Consider the following 23529-nt stretch of genomic DNA (forward strand, 5'->3'; position numbering starts at 1 on the left):
CAGGCAAATGACTTAAGCCCTCTAAGCTTTAGTTTTATTACCTATAAATTGGTGATAAAATGAATGACATTTTAGGGTTCTTGTGAATAATAACAATAATAGCTATTATTTATTTAATGCTCGCAGTGTGCTGACAATGTTCTATATGCTTGACATGTAGTTTCTTAAAAGAGATAATGAGCATACCGGAAACAAGTTATGAAAGCATACGGAATTGGTGTCACCATTTCTTCTACCCTCTATCTCCGCACCTTTCACAGAGCCTCCAACAGCACCCTGTTGGGGCAGAGTATCCAGAGGCTCATGACCTCGTGGTCCGTAGGAGCCCATACGAAGAGGCTCCAGGAAAGAATTTGCCATTTTCAGGGGAAAACAAGTGGCAATTACTAATTATGATGACTTTGTACTTTGGATCTGGATTTGCATTAAGATACTGACTGCTTAAGAAATAAGGATGTTTTTATTTACCCAGGAAACAACTATGAAGAGGAGCATTTCAAGAAGCTAAATTCTGAAATATAGATCAAACTCTGTTAAACTTGTATAGCATACTGGATACGTTTGTAAATAAATTTCCATGGAAGCTTTAAAAAAAGGAGACAATGAATCGAAAAGCTTGGGAAGCTTGGGGCACATATTTAATAGACAGTCACTGCTGTCATGGTGGGGGTGATAGTTGTTGCTGATGTCATTATTATTTGGTCAAATCTATATTTTAATATTTCTGGTGATGGCATAGAGAATGAGTTGGAATGGGTGGTCTGGGGGCCAAGACAGCAGGTAGGACAAAGTAGTTCCACATATATGTTTTAAAAATTCATTAAGTTGTACTTAAGATTTGTGTACTTTATCTTATATATGTTATCTTGCAATAAAAAATTCGTAAGAAAAAAAGATGACCAGTGAAACTCTTCACCTAGTTTACATAAGTTAGTCTATGACTACTTGGAGTTTCAATTAGCTGAGCTCTTCTTTTTTTTTTGAGGTCCCAGGCTTGGGGATTGAACTCCAGACCTCGTTTGTGGGAAGCCAGTGCTCAACACTGAGCCACATAGGTTCCCCTGAATTGGTTTTTTCATTTGTCTGTTTGTTTTTCTGTTTTTAAGAGGTACCAGGGACTGAACCCAGGCTCTCCCATGTGGGAAGCAGGCACTCACATCTGTTTTCTGAGCAGAGCTCTCTTAAGAAAATTGACCATGAGAGATTGAAGTAAAATCCTTTTTCAATTAACCATACTCAGGATGGATAGTGTGGTGGTTTAGAGCTATGTAACCCAGAAAAACATGTTCTTAAACTTGGTCCATTTCTATGGATATGAATTTTTATAAATGGGACCTTTAGATGAGGTTACTTCAGTTAAGGTATGGAGTCAGAATGGGTCTTAATCCTATAACTGAAGGCATTATGGAGAGGGTCAGGCAGAGAGGGAGCGTCCAAAAGCTAAACTGGCACCCAGACAAGCAAGGAGAGGACACCATGTTCACTCTGTGACAGGAAAGCCAAGGACCAAGGATTGTTGGCAGCCAGCCCCAGAATGCCACAGCCTTTTGATAGAAAGCATTGCCTTATGACACTGTGGTTTTTTTTGAGGTGACATTTCCAAATTCTTCCTAATTTTTTTTTCTCCCCCTCCCCTCCACCCTACTGTTTTGCTGTCTGTGTCCATTTGCTGTTTGATCATCCGTGTGTTTCTTATTGTCTTCTCTTCTCATTTTCTCCTCTAGACTTCACCAGGATTCGATCCTGGGGACCTCTAGACTTCACCAGGATTCGATCCTGGGGACCTCCTTTGGGAGATACTTTCCCTGTCACTTGTGCCACCTCAGTTCCTGGTTTCTCTTGTGTCTTGACTCTTCTCTGTGTCTCTCTTTTGTCATGTCACCGTCTTGCTTTCATCGCTCACCATGTGGGCCTGGCTCACCATTAGGCATGCCTTTACCAGAAGGCCCCGGGGATCGAATGTGGGTCCTCCCGTATGGTATACGGAAGCCCAATTGCGTGAGCCACATCTACTTCCCATCCTTGATGATACCTTGACTTTGGAATTCTAGCCTCAAAACCGTGAGCCAATAAATTCCTGTTTTTTAAGCCAACCCATTGCATGTCATTTACCTTAGCAACAGCGAAACAAAAACAGATCAGAAGTTCAAGGAAAATTGAAACCTCCAAACTTATACCAAAATTTTGTTCTGGTCAGTAGTTTTCCCTTTGTTAGAACTACCAGCAGTAACAAATGAACCTGATGAGAGTCATCTCATTTTTCTTCTGGCCCTGTGATACAGAGATACTAGAAGTGGGAAAAGCAAATGATCAGGATGATGTAGAGAAGGGTATTAGGTACTGGACGGATCACAGAGTCTAGGCACTCGACCCTCTTGAAAATTGGCTGTTTACTGGGCTTCCTTTCTCAGGACCTTTTTCCATTTAGATTTTACTGACCTTCTGGACATGCCACAGGTAGGCGTGTGACTTGAAATGCTTTTCTCATTGAACCTATACTTACCTTTGAATGTCCTCTTGCTGCCAAACTATGATTTTCATTTCTTTCTTAAAGGTGAGTCTAAGAAAGGTCTGTCAGTACATTGTCACTTCCTTGGATTGACACCAAACTATGTAGGAAGAATCTTCAGATTGAGTAACCTGCTTCCTCTGCAGTGACCTATGTAGTATGAAGTCATTGTGCCCTCGGAATAGATAGGAAATGGACAAAAAATCTGATGCCAGTGTTGTTTCTCTTCCTATTACTTGTTGGTTACAAAAACACAATCTGAGACTATTACAATTTGATCAGACCAACCAGTTGATCAAGATCAAATGTTTCTTGTGGCCTGGAGCCAGTGAGCAGGTCCATAATAGGGTAAGAAGGGAAAAAAAACTCTGGGAGAACAGAGCTGTATCTTGGTTGGAAGAGGGTACTTAAAACATTTGAGTGAGATTCTTAGATAATGAAATGTGCCCTAATTGACTGATTACTTACTAGCTCCCAGTGAATTATTTAAAGAGATAAAATTAAATGTCTAGCATTCAGTGATAATTATGTAAACAAAATCCAACTTAAATTGCCTTGTATTAAATATGACTATTGACACTCTGTAAATCTTATAAACCATTCTGATGAATGGTCATGTTACCTTCCAAATCTTGAAAAACCCATAAGAGAACATTCTGATTAGGCAGACGGGTCTCCTTGGATATGAGCATTAAGTCTGATACAGTTATGACAGGTATACTAATAGGCAATTTTCAAGAACTTTTATGAAAATAAACGTGCTATTATGGACCAGTGAAAATACAGGGGAAATGGACTTGGCCCCGTGGTTAGGGCGTTCGTCTACCACATGGGAGGTCCGCGGTTCAAACCTCGGGCCTCCTTGACCCGTGTGGAGCTGGCCCATGCGCAGTGCTGATGTGCGCAAGTAGTGCCGTGCCAGGCAGGGGTTTCCCCGCGTAGGGGTGTCCCCGCGTAGGGGAGCCCCACATGCAAGGAGTGCGCCCCTTAAGGAGCACCGCCCAGCGCTGAAGAAAGTGCAGCCTGCCCAGGAATGGCGCCGCCCACACTTCCCCTGCCACTGATGACAACAGAAGCGGACAAAAGAAACAAGACGCAGCAAATAGACTCAGAGAACAGACAACCGGGGGAGGGGAGGGAATTAAATAAATAAATAAATCTTTTTTAAAAAAAAGAAAATACATAAAACCAAAAATTAAGAAGGCTTTAACGTTTTATAATGTTTGCATATATGCATATACAAATTTATATATCGAACTTTACTTCCTACAGCTACTATTTTTTTTACAATTCAAACATTTTTATAAAAATATTCATTCATGTTCATGAATTTTTAAAATTCGAAGAATACAGATTATAGAAAGTCAGCCCTTCTGTCCCCCACATCCCACTCCACAGAGGTATTGTTAGTTAATTGTAGCTAGTCAGTGACCTTCTAGAGATTTCTATGCATGTATAACTGTTGCTTAAGATTTTTTTATTCCCTGCAAAGGGGATCAAATTGTACTCTCTGCACCTTGTCCTTTGTGTTTAACAGAGTGCACCGCAAATGTCTTTGCATATGTGCACATTCAGTACACAGAAAGGATGACTCCATTCATTTTATCAGTTGCATAGCATAGATTTACCTTAATTTTTAGCCTGTTACAGTTTCTCTCCATTAGAAGCCATACTACAGTGAACACTTTCATACCTTTCTCTATGCACTTGTGTGAATGTGCCAGTAGTGAAAATTCATTAAAGTAAGACTACTGGGTCAAAGGGTATACATACTTTTGGTAGTTTGATAAATATTGTCAAATTGCCTTCTGCAAAGATGGGACCAACTTATAGTTCCATTCACAGTGTCTGAGAGTGCTGTTTTCCTACGCCTACATTAAATTCCTGCATTAATTATATTTTTATTCTTTGCCAAGCTGATAAATAAAAAAATAACTTCACATTGTTGCCTTAATTTGCATTTTCAACTGTAAGGTTGTGAGATCTTTTTTTGTAACTTTATTGGCCAGTTGTAGTTTTTGTGAACTGCTTGTTTATTTAATTAACCTGTATTTAAATTGTATTGGTCATTTTTTTTCATTAATTTGAATGAGCTCTTTGTGTATTAAGGAAATTGGCACTTTTTTCCCTATAAATGGGAAATATTTTTCTTAGTTTTTGTTTGTTGTTTGACTTAGTAAATAGTATTTTGTCCTGCACTAAACTAAGTTTTTAAATTTTGTATGTTCAGAGTTATCAATCTTTGATTGCTTCTGTGACTATATAAAATATGTACCCACATAAACGTTTTTCTAATATTTTCTCTAATACTTTTTTCAATTTTTAAAATACTTTTATGATTTTCTTTTTATATATAAATGTTCATTTTATCTGGAATTTCATTAGCTGTGGAATGAGTAGGAATCCAGCTTTAGTTTTCCCTTGATGACTAGCCAGTTGCCCCAACATCACTTATTAAATAATTTATCTTTTCTCCCCTTATCTTATGCTAAATTCCTATATGTGTTTGAATTGGTATCCTGGGTACACAGGCACCCAGACATACAGACGCCACAAATGTAACAGATAATATTCCTGAAAAACAGGAAAACAGGATGTGTGAAATCATAATCAGTGCTGTCTAATGAGTGATGGTTTACTACTTGTTGACACCCTGAGGCAAAGGATAAAAATTACAAATAATCTCAGACAATGACAGCCAAGCTAATAAAGGAAACCTCTTTCAATTTACACGCAGTGGGTTTTTTTCTCACATCAGTGCCCCAGGAGTTAATTAGATCACAACCTTCCAGCCAGGAACTCATTTTACTTTCTCATTTAATCTCAGGCTGGTCCCAGAAAGGCTGTTAAGTAATAATAATTCTCAGCATTTATATTGTCCTTTTCATCTCCAATATGCTACCTAAACATTAACTAATTAAGTGCCTTGATGAAAGGAAAGGATTCACAGAGGTCACAGGAAAACTGATACCTCATTGCACACCTAAAGAGTTAATGCTCTTTAGGACGATTCCTACGGAGCATTAACTCCCCTTTGAATGGCACTCAGCAAGCAGGGGAATAAAAAGCTGGTGGCATTATTTCACTTCCGTTGAAAATGTTCTAGGATATCTTCTGATTGGTCTAGTTAAACTTACCTTTTATCTATCTCCCTAGATATCTCCTTTCTTCATTCCTGGGATATTCAGCAAGCTTCTTTTGATGTTTTCCCATTGGTTAATCACAAAATCTCAGAATCTTCAAACTGAAAGGCAGCCTTAGTGATCATCTAGTTATGAATCACTTAGTACAATCACTATCACCTTGTTTTATAGATGAGGAAACTGAGGCATGGAGTATAGATTACTGAGGATAGATAAGAATGAAAACCAAGATTTCTAACTCTCATTTCAAGTGTCAGTCATCTTCACTTGTTTCTCTCTTTGTGAACATCTGTATTGCCTTTCACTATTCTTTTAAACGAATCTATTTTATTGATACATATTAATGAAGCATACAGGGAAATGGATTTGGTTCAATGGATAGAGCATCCACCTACCACATGGGAGGTCCAGGGTTCAAACCCAGGGCCTCCTGACCCATGTGATGAGCTGGCCCACATGCAAGGAGTGCCGTGCCATATAGAGGTGTCCTCTGCGTAGGGGAGCCCCAAGTGCCAGGAGAGCTGCCCCGCACAAAAAAAGTGCAGCCTGCCCAGGAGTGGGGCCACACACACGGAGAGTTTACATAGCAAGATGATGCAACAAAAAGAGACACAGATTCCTGGTGTCACTGACAAGAATACACAGACACAGAGGAACACACAGCAAATGGACACAGAGAGCAGACAACTGGGGGGGGAGGCGTGGAAGGGGAGAGAAATAAATTAAAAATAAACCTTTTTTTAAATTTTTAAAAATTAAAAAAATAAAGCATACAGTTCTTCCAAAGTGTACAGTCAATTGGGTTTGGTATAATCACATAGTTGTGCATTCATCACTTCAATCATTATTAGAGCATTTTCATTATTTCAATAATAGTAATAATAAATAGACAAACAAACAAGAAAATTTCTCACCTCTCAATCTCTGTATGTTTCCCCTGCTGTCCATAGCTATCATCTCTCACTATTCTTACACAATTATTTCTTTATTAAGCAGTTTTATTAAGATATATTCACATACCATATGATCTATCCAAAGTGTATAATCAATAGCTCTTAGTATAACCACAATGTTGTACATTAATCACCTCAAAAATTTTAGAACAATTTCATTACTCCAAAAAGAAAAGACTCCACATCCCTTAACATTCCTTCTCCAGCCCTACATAACCACTAATCTAATTTCATCTTTATAAATTGATTTATATTTACATTTTATAGAAATGGAATCATACAATATGTAGTAATCTGTTAGTAGTCCTTATTGCTATGCTGTGCTTCTTTTTAATTGTATGATTTGCCAGTGCAAATCAAATCATGGATTCACTTTCTGGGTCATCTGTGTTTTGGAGATTATCTGATCCAGAAGAGTCTTCAAAGGCCCTTCCTGACCTAATGCAGATCTTACTGACTTGGTTCTCCTTTCAAGTTCTATTTTCTTTAATATGGTTCCTTTGAATCTTTTTTTTTTTTTTTTCAATTTAAAGCAAGTTCTTATTTTGTATGAAAAAAATTGCAGAATACCAATCACAGGAACAATTTGCCAGTTGCACTGAGTAATTATTGTTCCTATACTATAATGTTATTATTTTACATTTATCTGGACTACTCCAGCATTTTTTGGTTACTATTTGCATGAAATACCTTTTTCTAACCTTTCACTTTTAACCTGGTTGTGTCCTTACATCTGAGGTGGGTCTCTTGTAGATAACATATAGACGGCTCATTTTTAAAAATTTCTTTATCCATTCTCTCAGTCTCTGTCTTTTGATTGGGGAGTTCAGTCCATTAACATTCAATGTTATTACTGTAAAGGCATTACTTCATCCATTTTGTCTTTCAGCTCTCTGTTGTCATATCATTCTATTGTCTGAATTCTTAACCTTTAGTTTACCCTTCCCAATAATCTTCATCTTTAAACTCTTCTCCAAATCTCTCACCCTTGTTTTTTTCCTTTCAGGCTGCAGCACCCCCTTTAGTATCTCTTGTAAATCTGGTCTTTTTGGTAACATATTCTATCATTTTTTGTTTGTCTTTGAAGACTTTGAACTCACCCTAATTTTTGAAGAACAGCTTTGCCAGATACAGAATTCTTAGCTGGCAGTTTTTCTTTTTCAGTACCTTAAATACATCATACCACTTTCTTCTCTCTTCCATAGATTCTGATGAGAGGTTGCATTTAATTTTATCAAGTTTCCCTTGTATGTGATGCTTTGCTTTTTCTTGCTGCTTTCAGAATCCTCTATTTTTCTCTGATATTTGCCATTCTGAATAGTAGGTGTCTCAGAGTAAATCTATTCAGACTTACTCTATTTGGGGTACGTTGTCCTTCTTGGATATTGATATTTATGTCCTTCATAAGGGTCGGGAAGTTTTCGGTAATTATTTCCTCAAATATTCTTTCTGCCCCTGAGAATAAGTTGAACCAAATATCAAAGAAGAGCTTGGGGGGTGGGGGGAGGAGGGCGGGAACAGTAGACAAGAGAGAGATTGGGGAAGCAGATATGGCTCAAGTGATTGGGCTCCCATCTACCACATGGGAGATCCAGGGTTCAATTTCTGGAGCCTCCTGGTGAAGACAAGCTGACCTGCAAAGCAGGCTGACCCAGGTGGAGAGCTGGCCCACATGGAGTGCTGGCCCACACGACAAGCTGGCCCGAGTGGAGAGCTGGCGCCGCAAGATCATGCAACAAAAGAACACAGAGGAGAGACAATAAGAGATGCAGCAGATAGGGAAATGAGGTGGCCAAGAGATAGAGCACCTCTCTCCCACTCCAGAAGTTTTCCGGTGCCACCTAAAGAGAAAACAAGCAGACACAGAAGAACACACAGCGAATGGACACAAAGGGCAGACGATGGTATGGGAGTGGGGGGATAAATAAATTAATTTAAAAAAAAAAAAAGAAAGAATATTAAGAAGACACTGGAAGAGCATAAATAACCATTTGAAAGCTCGCAAAGAAAAGTAACAGACCTTATGAGAACAAAAGACACAATGAATGAGATTAAAAATACATTAGAAGCACATAAGACCAGGTTTAAATTGCTTGAAGACAGAATTAGTGATTTCAAAGACAGAACATCTGAACTGGAAAAGACAGGAGAACAGAAGAGTGTGGAAAAAATGAAACAGAATCTCAGGGAATTAAATGACAACTTGAAATACACAAACATTTGCATTATTGGTGTCCCAGAAGGAAAAGAGAATGGAAAAGGGGTAGAAAGAATATTTGGGGAAATAGTGAACTTTCACTATTTTTTAACCTTTTTTATTCCTTTTTGCTCCCTTATGTTACCCACTTTTCTCTCCGTTCTTTACTTTTGGCCTTACCTTATACATTTCTGTTGTTTTCTATTAAGATGTCTCACATTGGCCATTAACTCAGATCCTCTTTGAAGAGACATATTTCTTCAATTTCTCCCAAAGTCAGCTTTCATAAGTTGCTTAGTTTTGCTTTGCTTTCTCCAGCTGTGTTTGCTTCTCTCTTTAATAAAGTTGCTTCTCTTGTTTTGGTAAATAGCATATGGTTTAAGTTAATGTTAAGTCCATTTTTGTCACAACACTTGGTGATGCTTTCATTTATTAATTTACCAGTAGTTTGACCAACAGTAAGATGATATTCAAGATCATATTCCATATTCAGAAAATTATACAAGAGATTAACGTTTAATAGAATTTTCATACAAGAATTAAACAGATTAGGCAGTAACTCTTTCTATAAGCCAAAGGCAGGTCCAATTCAGATCAAAACTTACAGGCTCGAACCTTCTGTGAGGGACTGACTTCATTTCTACATGGTGAGCCAGTAGGCACCAAATGACCTCAGAGTTCCTGGAGCTGAGCTCTGACATCAGATGCCCTCAGGAAAGCCCCTTCATAGAGTAGTGAAGGATGCTTAAGAGAGGGAGACAGGGCTATCACTAACCAGCATGACATCTTGAGCTGCTTGTGTCACCTATCTGGGCCCCAATTTTCTCATCTACTAAACAAGGAAGTTGAGTTAAGACAACCTCTTAAGGCCTTTTTGTTTATTGTTCAGTAAGACAGTGATGTTATTACTGGGGCAAAAATGAATAGAGGAGAGCCAAATCAGGTTTATTTCAGAAATATAATTAATAAACTTAAAAGAGAAGTAAAATTCTGCTGACCAGACCATGGGGATTTTCTGGAACTGTCTCAATTTAAAATATTTTTATCTATTTTCCCCATAAATAATACTTAGGTACTTGTGTCAGAACCAAGTAGCCTGATTGGGGTCTCAAAATATTTGCATGCCATAATTGTACTTATTCTCTGCCTATGCTTCACTGAAATTCCATGGAGTGTAGTTTGATTAGGTTGCATTCCTGAGGCACTTTGCTTAGAGTGGAAAAACTGTCTGAAGTGGGCTGTCTCATATATTTTTCTCAATGAGAAATTTGTGTTCTTAGGTTCATTTTGCCATTCTAACCATAGACAAAAATTGAAATTGAAATTCCTTTTTCTTTTATTTCCTAAGACTTAGTTTCCAAGAGGAAGCAAAAAGTAATTTGATGGGAATGATATGGCCCCTCACAAATCTACCTAATTACCTTAACCCAGATTAAATTATCACATAGTTTCCAAAGTCTAAGAAGAAATTGTCACCTTTGCAAGAGCATCAGATAAAAGCTAATTGGTGGCATCATAATCCACCAAGCGCTAAATGCCTGATTAGCCAAAAAATAAGTCCTGTTGGAGCAGTCCCGTAATGAATTAGGAAGAGCAGCTAATTAGAGAAATGACAGTTTTCTGTTTACTTACAAACATCCCAGCATTGAGCCAGGATAAGGAGCTTAAAGGTTAATTATAGGAAAATGGGGTTTTAACAAACTTTTTGAAATAGGATAATCCCCTGTATTTTGGGGGTTATGCCTTTACTTTCTATTGTTTATGAGTAAGAGGAGTGCAATTTGGAATTGAATGAGGATTCAGAATATTTTCACTATATGTAAGGTTTTCAAGCTTGAGCAGAATCCATAGGCTTTTTTTCCGAACTTCCCAGGGATGCACCTGGCCTAGATCACTTGACCATCAGGGCGTCACTCTGCTTTCATGTTAATGCTGAGAAATAATGCTCAGACACAAAATAATGAGGACAACTTTTCTTGGTCCTAGGACTAAGCAAATGCAAAGTAGATTATATTTGAAATCATTTTACAATGTGTAACAATTTTGTGCCCTCCATTTCATCAAGCTAGCTTGTTACTACTGAGTGGCAGGTGACTTTGTTCAATGTGAATTGCACCGTTGGTTAGACTTTTAGAGGAAGGGGCATTTGTCAAGTGCAACAGCTCTCTTCATGAGTATTCCCAACAGTTGTCCAGAACCTAGATGTTACACGATGGCTGAGGAAGGCTCGTATTGAAATGGAAGGTAAGTTGACAAATCAGGGGGAAGAAATTAGCCAACACATAAAGAAATTTAATGAAAAAGCCTTTTCTTTCTTTTTTCTTCTCCATGTTACTAGTTCTCTGTCTCCCTCCCCCTGCAGAATTTGAATATTGGTGGTGCCAAGGGCTTGAAGGTAACAGACATAAAAGAATCATTTGTGCTCTTTTCCCAATCCCACAGATCTCTATTGGCTGCAGACCTTGAACATGACACTGCAATTTCCTGGTGCCACACATGAGTAATAAGCAGCTGTTTCTGAAACTGTGGTTTGGAGAAGGCAGCACTAGGTTATTTTTTAACTTAATTGTCATTTTTGATTGGTATGCAAGAAAGTAAATCAAATAAAGTCTGTTGTCTTAAGTCTGCAGGAAAGCCATAGGCCTCAAATTCCATTGTTGACCATCTTGACCAGAATAGAAAAGGGGGAAAACGTGTTTATCCCTGAGCTGGAAGTTCAACCAGGCAGCTTTAGAAGGGTGAGCATATTTGGTATACTTGCCAGCTGGCGGGATTATGAAAAATAATATTTGACAGTCCCTTGACTTCTAGAAGTACCTGAAATGACAGTGAAAAGAATTTATAGAAAGACTTCAAAAGTGAAGAACAGCAAACTCTGAAAGAAGGTATCAGCTTGGTGTTACACTTTTGTCCTTGTTCCTATTGTGCTAAAAAATGACACAAAATTTTAAGTTATAAATGGAAATGTGTATTCTTTAAACACCCATTTGGTGTAGTACCTCTGAAATAGTTACATATAGACAGTAGTACATAAATCAGACCTGTACTTTCCTTAGTACAAGAAATTAAGTTTAATGGAAAACAGAAACAAACTCTTTCACCCTATTTTGAACATCTGCCTTTTCTCAAGGAGATAGAGCAATGAGTGCAGGAGGGTGAGGAGATGGGGGAATAGCTACATATGTTTTCTTCTAATTACTTTGTCGTGATTTTGTTCATGTAGACATGTGTTTTGGGGGAAATAAGAGGAGGGGTAAGCTAAACCTCATCTCAGAGGTCTATTTCACCATCACTCGTGACATATCCAAATGACCACCTGATTAACTAAAACCAGGCTTCTAGTGCTGAAGGTAAAGTAGCCTTCTGACTTTTGGTCGATTGTTATAAAGTTAAATTAACCTGTGACTAGTTTAATTGCAAATAGGAAAGGAGTAAGAAAGACAATTTCCAGGTGTTGCTAAGGTATTATCTTACACGGGTGATTCCAATCAGATTTGAGGTGTGTTTAATGTCTTCCCTTAGCATTTTGGCTTTGGTAAAATAAGAATACTCAGACAAGCCCTGTGCTCTTATTTACAGCAATGTCAAGGGAAATGGATCTGATTCCTTTAATTTCCACTGATCCATCCAAACAGAAGAACGATTTAATGCCTTTTAAAAATTCAATATGAACCTCATACTTTTATTTTCTCCTGCTGTAAATTTTAAGCGTCTGAAAGGAGGAGTGGGTCTAAATGGTAGAAATTTTGTTTAGTTTAAGGTAAACTAATAATGGGCTCTTATTTATTAATCACTTGCTCTGAGTTAGACACTGTTCTCAGTACTTTCAATAGATTAGATCTGACAGTTAACTTAATCTTGCAAGGTAGACATTATAATCTTTTAGTTGAGGAAACTGAGGCTTATAGAGGTTAAGTAACTTACCAAGTCTCACAGCTAGAAAGTAGATGAGCTAGAATTTGTACTCAGATCAGCCTTGTTTTTTCCACTCTCCCCCCTGCTTCCCGGCACCCAAGACAACTAACCTCTGAGGAGGTATCCATATCTCTGTGATGTCAGCCTCTCTTGGAGACTTTCTAATGAGTCAAACTACTACACACTGGTAAAATATGCCCAAGTTGTTGAGAAGCAAGACCTGTACTGTTAGATTTTTTAAAAATAAGTTTTGGCCAGTTTTACTAGGGAAGGAACTTTTGTAGTTTACTTTGTCGTAGACTGTCCTGGCTTGCTTTCAGTGATATTAGGATCCCCTGTTTAAACTCTGGCCTGGATACATAGTCTGTAGAACTTTTCCATGCTGGGCCCCACTGAGGGCAGTTGCCACTTTAGTAAGATGCATCAGTTTAGAGTAGACATGCCAGAACTCTCTTGCCTGACTTTATCCCGGACTGTGCACTTGTTTGGCTTTGCCAACAGTCATTGTCTAGGACCACTGACATCCTGGCAGCTCTTTGCTACTCTTCATTCCTACTTGGAGCCTGAAAGTGGTAGAGTGCTAGCATCCTCAAGCTTCAATCTTCTTTGAGGTCACCATATTCCTAGTGTTGTGGAATATGGCTCTTAACCTCAAGCCGGCACCAAGATGGCTAAAAAACGGAAGTGAAAGGGGAAAGGCCTTGGGCTGGGGACACTTGATTTATTTTTGAACAGTTATCCAAAGTACAGATGGGGAAGCGGACTTGGCCCAGTGGTTAGGGCGTCCTTCTACCACATGGGAGGGCCGCGGTTCAAATCCCGAGCCTCCTTGACCTGTGTGGAGCTGGCCCATGCGCAGTGCTGATGTGCGCAAGGAGTGTCGTGCTGTGCAGGGGAGCCCCATGTGCAAGGAGCGCACCCCATAAGGAGAGCCACCCAGTGTGAAAAAAAGTTCAGCCTGCCCAAGAATGAAGCCACATACACGGAGAGGTGACACAACAAGATGACACAACAAAAAGAAACACAGATTCCCGGTGCCACTGATAAGGATAGAAGCGGTCACAGAAGAATAAACAGCGAATGGACACAGAGAGCAGACAACTGGGGGGGGAGGGGCGGAAGAGAAGAGACATAAATAAAATAAATCTTGAAAAAACAAAACAAAACAAAGTACAGATGTATCTGATTTTTTAAAAAATAACCCTAGAAATTGGCATACCTGGAGCCCACTTTTTTGTACTGATGAATCCCCTAAACTAAAAGCCAAAACAGCTGGGTTCTCTTCCCAGTGCTGCTGTAATTGTAGTCAAAGACACAATTTAAAACTTCTAAATACCACTATCACTAGAAAATCTTAAGTATAAAGTTTTCCATTCTATAATATTGAAAGAGTGCTTGCGGGAAGCAGATTTGGTTCAACTGATAGGGCGTCCACCTACCACATGGAAGGTCTAGGGTTCAAACCCAGGGCCTCCTGGCCTGTGTTGTGAAGCTAGCCCACACACAGTGCTGATGCGCGCAAGGAGAGCTGTGCCATGCAGGGGTGTCCCCCGCGTAGGGGAGCCCCACGCGCAAGGAGTGCACCCTGTAAGTAGAGTTGCCCCAGGCAAAAAAAGTGCAGCCTGCCCAGGAGGGGCACCGCACACATGAAGACCCGATGCAGCAAGATGACACAACAAAAAGAGACACAGATTCCCGGTGCCGCTGACAAAAAATACAAGTAGACACAGAACACACAGCGAATGGACACAGAGAGCAGACATCAGGGTTGGGGTGGGGGTGTGGGGGAGAAATAAATAAAGAATAAATCTTTATTTTAAAAAAAAGTATGAATTCTAAAATAAAGTTACAGAATATTGCCTCATTTTTCTGGAGGAAAACTTCCAGCAACTTCAGCCTCTTGGAACATACAGCCATGAACCTAAGCTGACAAATGGAATGAGCAAATAATCAAACATAAAAAAGCAAAAAGGGCCCCCCAAACAGCTGAGCTGCCATGTAGTCCATGCACTCTATGCTTCTCCCTAAATCACACAGCAAAATGATTGAAAATGTTTGTGACTCAAAGACAGTCCTAATGTATGACTGCTGAGACAAGGGAAAAGTCAGAAAAACATCAGTAAGAACTTAGGTGCTTGGCAGAGAGAAGATTTTTAAGAAAAGTTTGAGACTTTTGCCAATTTTATAGATGTAAATAGTCAAATATCAGTTCTATATGTTCAACCTGTAATGGCATACATAAGACAATAACATGCTGAAAAATAGCAAAGAGTACAAAATGACATCAAGTTCTATATTGGATTTTATAGTTTAAATGTTTCAGTGACTAAGGAGAAACACTAGAGATCAGTCACAACTGAAGTAGCCAAAGATGGCTTTCCAGATCAAGCCAGAATAAGTCTAAACTATGAAACCTAGATGAAATTTAAAGGTGCTCAGAAAAGAAGAGAATACTCAAGGAAATGATACAAGTAAAGGCAAAGGAGCAAGAAGAAGCATATTCTATAGGGGGAAAATTTGCTCACAACAGAAAATAAATATTGAGGAATGGAACAAGAGTTTGGATAGGTAGTGTGAAATCAGATTATGAAGATACTTGCACACCAGGCAAAATGTAAGTTCCAGTTCTGTCCAACTCATTCTTGTATCTGGGACATAGTAATTAAAAATAATTTTGTTTAATAAATGAATGAAGAGGTTTTTTATTAATGATAAAATAAGAATTCCCTGGGGAAAAAAATAATTCACTGAATGTTTGAGGGAAGAGATGTATATAATGAAAGTGATGTTTAAAGGAAAAAGATTGGCATGAGGATATGAAACTAGAAGATTATTTCATTAATCTAGAGGGGATAGTATGGAGAAAAGAGACTTGTACTAGAAACAGTTACAAGAGAATCAACATGAACTTGGAAATCATAATTTTCAGTGAAAGAAGTACAGTCATAAAATACCACATATTTTATGATTCCATTTGTAGTAAATATCCAAAATAGGCAATTTATAGAAATAAAAAGTGTATTAATGGTTGCCTAAGGTTGGAGGTGGGATGAGGTAGAGTGAACGGGGAATGACTTCTAATGGACATGAATTGGGGAGAGAGGTAGTATGAAAATATTCTAAAATTAATTATGGCAATGTTGTACAATTCTGTGAATATTTTTAAAGCCAATGAATTGTATACTTTAAACAGGTGGATTGTATGGTATGTGAATTATATCTCAATAAAGTTATTTGATGAGAAAATGAGCCACTCATTGTAGACTCCATAAGTACCAGTTTATTTCTCACTGAAATAACAAGAATGGCCACTAGCACCATTATTTATTTTATATTATTTTAGAAGTGCTGGGTAATGCAATAAGACATGAAACATAAATAAGATATATAAATATTAGAAAGGAAGGAACCAGTTCATACCCTTTGCCCTAGAGAACTCTCCTAGGTGGAGAAAACGTTATGTGCACAAGATGCTCATCTTCTCCTTTAGCTCGTTGATGGCAGCTCTCACGTCCTCCTCAAGCCTCTTCACTTCCGCCTCAGTTTTTTCAAACAACATTTGCTCACTTGTTTCCCAGACTGTTTTATATCCTGTTGTTTTCCTCTAAATGCATTATAGTTGGTTAGTGCCTTTCTTTAAATTAACTTTAGTTGTTTAGGGAAGAGTGAAGTAAGAAAAGCCAAACTCAGCTAAAGTATTGTTACCACAGTTTAGAAATAACTCTATGACACATGGGAAAGTACTTGTGGTTGGGTGTATGATTTGGTAGTGGTTATTTCTTAGAAAGTATGTATTATGTATTGGTATTATGAGCATGTCTTACTGGGATATACTGGAGTTAACAGTTCCTGAGAGAACACAAATACGGAGATCTATCCATGGCTTCCTAAAAGTAGTGGAGAGGAGAGCAAGTTAAAGAGATTTTTCTGTTCATTTTTTTATATTTTAATGCAAAAACAAAGCACTTAATCTCTTTTTTAAAATGGAAAAAAAAAATCAGCTATAGACAAGGTAAAAGATTTGATTCTTCTTGTGTCCCTCTATCAAAAGAGCTACTGTTATATTTATTTTTAAAATGTCATAGGATTCTTCCCTGGTGTTTTAAAAACTACCTCAGATTTTAACTCGAATATTAATGTATACTTACATTTATTGCAGAAAACATAATGACTACATTCTTTTATTTTTTTATCATCAGTTATTATTACTTACCTTGGAAGTGTAATTTCTTTTTAGTTATGATTTACTACATTCCCCTTGGATGTTATTTTTATGTAAAATTGTCATTTTCATCCTGTATTTATTTGGGGAAAAAAATCCAGCTATTTCCACATTTTCCCAAATGAAATTTAATCTTCATTCTCTCTTATTCCAAGTCCCAAAATATATGTGTATATGTGTGCACATTAATGAGAGAGAAGTAAAGGCAAATTTTGTCTTGTTAGTGTGTGAATTGCTGAAGTTTGTGAAGACTATACAATATTAATTAAATGAGAAGGGATCTGATTGAAAGTGGGTTCCAAACTCAAAGATTATCCAGACCCAACAGGAAGCATCAATGTGCAAGGCAGAGGCAAAGCACTTGGACATGGCAGGATACAGAGAGCCATGATCATCATCACATTGAAATTCAGGCCTTCCTTTACTAAATCTTCCAATTTTTTAATAGAAGACAAAAAATCTGTATTTTTATTTGAAAGCTCTCAATTTTTAAATTGACTCTTTTTAAAATGTGTTCAAGATGTGAAAAAAAAACAGGTTAAATATGGCCCTTAGACAGCCAATTTGCAGCCTCTTTATGTTATACTTAACATCAACTAAAGAAACTTATTTTTTCACATTTACTATATGGTAAGAAAATGAAGCCATTGATTCATCAGAGAAAAGATATTATTGAATTTATAACATGAAATTCTACATTAATATACTTTGTGCTTTTCAAATCTATTTTGGGAAATCCATCATAGAATACCACACCATAACTGTGAAATTGAGCTATGAAAGTAGGGCCCCCATTTGTTGGTCCTGAATCCCTTACACCACACTACAAAGAAAGGAATACAAAAGAAGTTTCAGCGTCTTCATTCTTCAACCTCCAGAGGCTTAAACCAGAGAGTTCTTTCTCAGATTTGCTGAGAAATTATAATTAGAGGTTTTCCTGTTGTGTAAAGGAAAGAATTCCAGTCCTCCTGCATCTGCAAGACTTCTGTTCTCAATTAATTTACTTCCCTGTCCCATTTCTCTTTCTGCAGGTGATAGAGGGAAAGCTGGCTCCATTCTTGGGCAAGGTCATTAAATTTGCCACCTCACACGTGTACAGCTGCAGTCTGTGTAGCCAGAAGGGGTTCATCTGTGAAATCTGTAACAATGGAGAGATCCTCTACCCCTTTGAGGATATTTCAACAAGCAGGTACAGAATATCTTGTCTCATAAAAGAATACCTGAAGATGTTACATGCTGTTTTATTTGGCCAAAGCAGGCCAACTTTTAGTCAAGTACTGTATCTCTGTCTTCTAGACTGAATCAGGTTTCCCTTAAACTTGGAGAGCATTTTTTACCCTTTGGTTTCTTGAATTTATTTCTAACCCTTATCTCACTACAGTTATCTAGGATGAGATAACAGAGTTATAAGGAAACACCCCCTAGCTCTGCCTTTTTAGGTAACAGTGTTCAAATTCATTTTAAGAATGAAGATTGGGGAGGAAGAATACTTACAACCTTTTCAGGGATACATGAAAGGCAATGGGAAATTGCATTCTCAGAGGAAGGCCAAAACTGAATTGACCTCTAGGAATAAAACTAGTTCAACACTGGTGAACAGCTGTCTGCCTCACCACATGCTTTTCCCCACAGATACACGACAGGATAGTGATGAAAGCTTTAGTACCTAAAGGAAGAAAAGTGGGAGTTTATGTGGGATTATTTTTCTAACCAAAGTAATATTTGGGCATCATCACATCCATTGATTGATGGATATTTTTTTTCCTCCACTAACTGGTACAGCAGGGCTTTTACTATTGGTTTTTTTGAATCTGAAAATGATACATATCACTTTTCCTTTCATCCCAAAAGCATAATAGAAATACCCACTGTTAATGTGTATGTGCATTGGCTTCTTTGGTATGAATGTCATGGCTCATTTCCCACCCTGCAGGGCTGACTTGCACTGCGGTTCAGGACAGAAGGTAAGGCATGTGGCCAGGGAAAGTTGAAGCATGTACAGTAGAGCTAGGATGTAAGAGTTGGTTCAGCCATTTTGGTCTCTTCTTTAACCCAAAGACTCTTTGTAAACTCCCAGGAATTTGGGTTGTCCACACACAGAAAAAGACAATCACACACAGACAGAAACACACACACACTCACCAGCCTCCAGTTTCCTGAGTACAGGTTCTTAGTACATAGTCTAGAGATTTAGATACCTCTTAAAAATGCGCTCCACATAAAAACTTGTATATGAATGTTTATAGCAGCATTATCCTAATAGTCAAAAAGTAGAAACAACCCAAATGTCCATCAACTGATGAAAATGTGGTTTATCTAGACAATGGAATGTTATTCAGCAATAAAAAAGTAATGAAATACTGATACATGTTACAGCATGAATGAACATTAATAACATGCTACATGAAAGAAGCCAAGGCACAAAAGAGCACATGTCGTATGATACCTTTTATATGGGATGTCCAGAATAGACAAGTATGTAGAGTCAAAAAGTAGATTAGGGGAAGCAGATTTGGCCCAATGGATAGGGCATCCGCCTACCACATGGGAGGTCCAAGGTTCAAACCCAGGGCCTCCTGACCCATGTGGTGAGCTGGCCCACATGCAGTGCTGATGCTCGCAAGGAGTGCCGTGCCATGCAGGGGAGTCCCCCACGTAGGGGAGCCCCAACACACAAGGAGTATGCCCCATAGGGAAAGACACCCAGGGCGAAAAAAGTGCAGCCTGCCCAGGAATGGCGCTGCACACACGGAGAGCTGATGCAGCAGGATGACACAACAAAAAGAGACACAGATTCCTGGTGCCGCTGACAAGAATACAGGCGGACACAGAAGAACACACAGAAAATGGACACAGAGAACAGACAACTGGGGCAGGGAATGGGAGAGAGAGGGAAAAAAAAGTAGATTAGCAGTTGCCAAGAGGAAGGAGGAAAGAGAGAGTGACTACCAATGGGTGGGAGATTCTTTTGGGGGTAGTAAAAATTTTCTAGAATTAGATTGTGGTGATAGTTGCATGATCTTACTTGAATATACTAAAAATATACTAAATATCACTGAATTATATATTTTAAGAAGGTGAATTTTCAGCAAATAAATTATGTCTCAATAAAACAAATAATTCCAACTAAATAGATCATATGGGCCACAAAATAACTCAATAAAGTTTACAAGATTGAAACCATGCAAAGTATATTCTCAGATCACAATGGAATTAAGTCAAAGATCCACAACAGAAAAAATTGGGGAAAACCCAAAATATTTGAAAATTAAACAATATACTTCAAAATAATTTATGGGTCAAAGAAGAACATAAGGGAAATTTTTTAATATTTTGAAATAAATAAAAACAAAACATAACATATCAAAATTTATAGGGTGCAACTAAAGCAGTTTTAGAGTGAAATTTACAGCTATAAACACCAATATCAGAAAACCAGAAAGGTCTCAAATCAGTAACCTAAACTTCCACCTTAAGAAACTAGGTGGGGGGGAAACAAACTAAATCCAAAGCAAGCAGAAGGAAGGACATAATAAATATTAGGGGAGAAATCACTGAAATAGGAAACAGAAAAATAAACCAATAAAACCAAAAGTTCTTTAATGATCCCTTAGCTTTGACAAATTCTAAGCTTGACTGAACAAGAAATTGAGAGAGACACAAAGTGTCAAAAACGAGTCATGAAATGGGATATCACTACCAATTATATAGAAATTAAAAGGATTATAAAGCAGTACTGTAAACAAAACTGATCAAGATGAAATACAAATATGAATAAAACCTAAACAAGAATTGGGTCATTTTTAAATCTTCCCATAAAGAGAAGCCCAGGCCCAAATGGCTTCACTGATTAATTCTGTTGAATATATAAAGAAGAAAAAATACCAATCCTTCATAAAGCCTTTCAGAAAATGGAAGAGAAGAGGACTTCCCAGTTCATTCTGTGAGGCCAGTATGACCAAGGCTAAATAAGGATATCAAAAGCCCAATAACCCTTGTAAACATAGACACAAAAATCCTTTAAAGAATATTAGCAGCAGAGCAGGTATAGCTAAGCAGCTGAGCACCTGATTCTCATGTATGAGGCCCCAGGTTCAATCCCTGGTACCTCTCAAAAAAAAAAAAAAAAAAGCAAACCAAATCAAAAACATGTATAAAAAGAGTGTATATCATCATGATCAAGTGGGATTTTGCATCTGTATTTGGTTTAGTATCTGAAAATCAATTATTTTAATATACAATATTAATAAAGAGTTCAAACCAAATCGTCATCTAAATAGATACATAAAAAGCATGATAAAATGCTTTTAATTAACTCTTGACATTATTCACAAAAACTCTTAATAAAGTAGAACTAGAAAGAAACTTCCTCAACTGGATAAAAGTTATCTACAAAAAAACCTACAGCCAAAATCATACCTAGTGGTAAAAGACTAAATGCTTCTCTATAAAATCAAAAAGAAGGCAAGAATGTCTATTCTTCTCACTTCTACTTAACTTTGTGCTGCAAGTTCTAGATAGTATAATAAAGAGAAAGAGAAAAAGATAAAAGTTCTAGCTAGATTAAAAAGGTAAAAGTAAAACTGCCTTTAATCACAGATGACATGAATTTATATGTAGAAGATCCTAAGAAACCCACAAAAACTACTAGAACTAAGAAACAAGTTTAGGAAATTCATAGGATACAAAATTAATGTACAAAAAGCCAATTGTATTTTATAGACTAGCAATGAACAGCCTAAAAATCAAACTTAAAAGAAGTAAATAAAATTAAATAAAAAATCAAATTAAGGAAACAATTCCATTCACAATAGCATCAAAAAGAATAAAATATGTAGGAATAAATTTAACAAAAGAACTGTTTGATTCTGCAAAAGTTGTATAATAGAAACTACAAAACATTGTTGAGAGTAATTAAAGAATATCTACATCAATAGAAATTCCATATTCATCATTTGGAGGACTCAACATTGTTAAGATAGCAGTACTCCCCAAGTTCATCGATAGCTTTATCACAAATATTATCAAATCCCAGCAAGCTTTTTTTGTAGAAATTGAGAAGCTGATCTTAAAATTTACATGGAAATGCAAAGACCTAAAGTAATCAAAACAATTTTGAAAAAGAACAATGTTTAGGACTTACTGTACAGATTTCATAACAGTAATTAAGCCATTGTAGTATTGATAAAGGATAAGAATATAGATCAATAGAACAGAAATGAAAATCCATTACATTTACATTTATGGTCAACTGATTTGCAGCAGAGATGCTAGGACACTCTTTCTTTCTTCATCCACCATTATCGAACGTGCGTTTGACTTCCAGCTTCACCATGTTGTCTCATAAGACCTTTAGAATCAAGTGATTCCTGGCCAAGAAACAAATACAGAATCATACCATTCCTCAATGGATTCAAGTGAAAACTGGCAATAAAATCAGGTACAACTCTGAAAGGAGACATTGGAGAAGAACTAAGCCAGGTCTGTAAGGAATTGCATATGTGTTGGCCCACATGTTTATGCTGTGCCAAGTTCATTAGCATCTTGCCATATCAAGTTGAAGAAGTCACCCTTTCTGAAAAGTTGGACTTATTTTATTGAAGAAAACCCTGTTGTTGTTGTTTTATGCTTAGTTCAGTAATCAATATGTGAGATCTTTGTTTGAAAAAAAAAAATGCCAAGAAAAAAAGATAGTCTTTTCAATTAATGATCAATAGTACAGATGGATATCCACATGCACAAAATGAACATAGACCCTTACCTCACACTATACACCAAAGTTAACTCAAAATGGAACATAGATCTAAACCTCAGAGCTAAAACTCTAAAACACAAACAAAAATTTTTGTGACCTTGGGTTAGGAAAATAATTAGATCTGATACAAAAACATGAAACACAAAAGAAAAAAAAAATTGGTAAATTGGACTTCAATAAAAGTTTAAAAGTATCAAAAGACACTATTAGGAAAATGGAAAGTCAAGTCACAGACTGGACAATACCAACAGTGGTAAGTCATGTTAATAGTATGTACTCTTCATATGATGTGATGAAACGGGCAATTTACTTCTGTTGTCTTTCTCTCACAAACACATAGCCCCAGTGTAATCATGGAAAAACAAACAAATGAACAAACAAAAATCAGACAAATCCCAAAAGAAATATACTACAAGATACCTGACCAGTACTTCTCAAAACCATCAAGGTTATATATGCATTTGCCCAAACTCATAGAAATACACAATGTGAACAATGAACTCTAATGTAAATTATGGATTTAGTTAATAATTATTTTTCAATATTGGTTCATTAATTGCAATAAATGTACCACACTAATGCAAGATGTTAATAATAGGGGAACCTGGGGGGAGGGAGTATATAGGAATTCTCTGTTCTATCTGGGCAATTTTTTCTATAAACCTGAAACTGTTCTTAAATATAGTCTATTTATTAAAAGTTTTTAAAACTTCATCCAACTGAGCACTGGACTCTAAAACCAAAGCTGAGCATTCATTCTTAAAATAAACTTTATTAGAACAGTTTTCGATTTATGGATCCCCTTATTAACATCTTGCATTAGTTACAATTTATT

The 23529-nt window shown here is 37.2% G+C and overlaps 1 protein-coding gene across 2 annotated transcripts in view; it reads left to right on the top strand.

The window, feature by feature from the left end:
• Nucleotides 1-23529, top strand: part of PLEKHM3 (pleckstrin homology domain containing M3) — a 239696-nt gene that overhangs the window by 186393 nt on the left and 29774 nt on the right. Inside the window, exon 7 of one of the 2 annotated variants that reach the window (XM_004458144.4) lies at nt 17971-18128. In XM_004458144.4, coding sequence (XP_004458201.1) covers nt 17971-18128 — 158 coding nt within the window. Of the gene's footprint in view, nt 1-17970; nt 18129-23529 lie in introns of those variants that run through there. The other variant, XM_058300273.2, reaches the window with a different exon arrangement.

This window comes from Dasypus novemcinctus, chromosome 7, assembly GCF_030445035.2.
Source record: "Dasypus novemcinctus isolate mDasNov1 chromosome 7, mDasNov1.1.hap2, whole genome shotgun sequence".
Classification (NCBI taxonomy): Eukaryota; Metazoa; Chordata; class Mammalia; order Cingulata; family Dasypodidae; genus Dasypus; species Dasypus novemcinctus.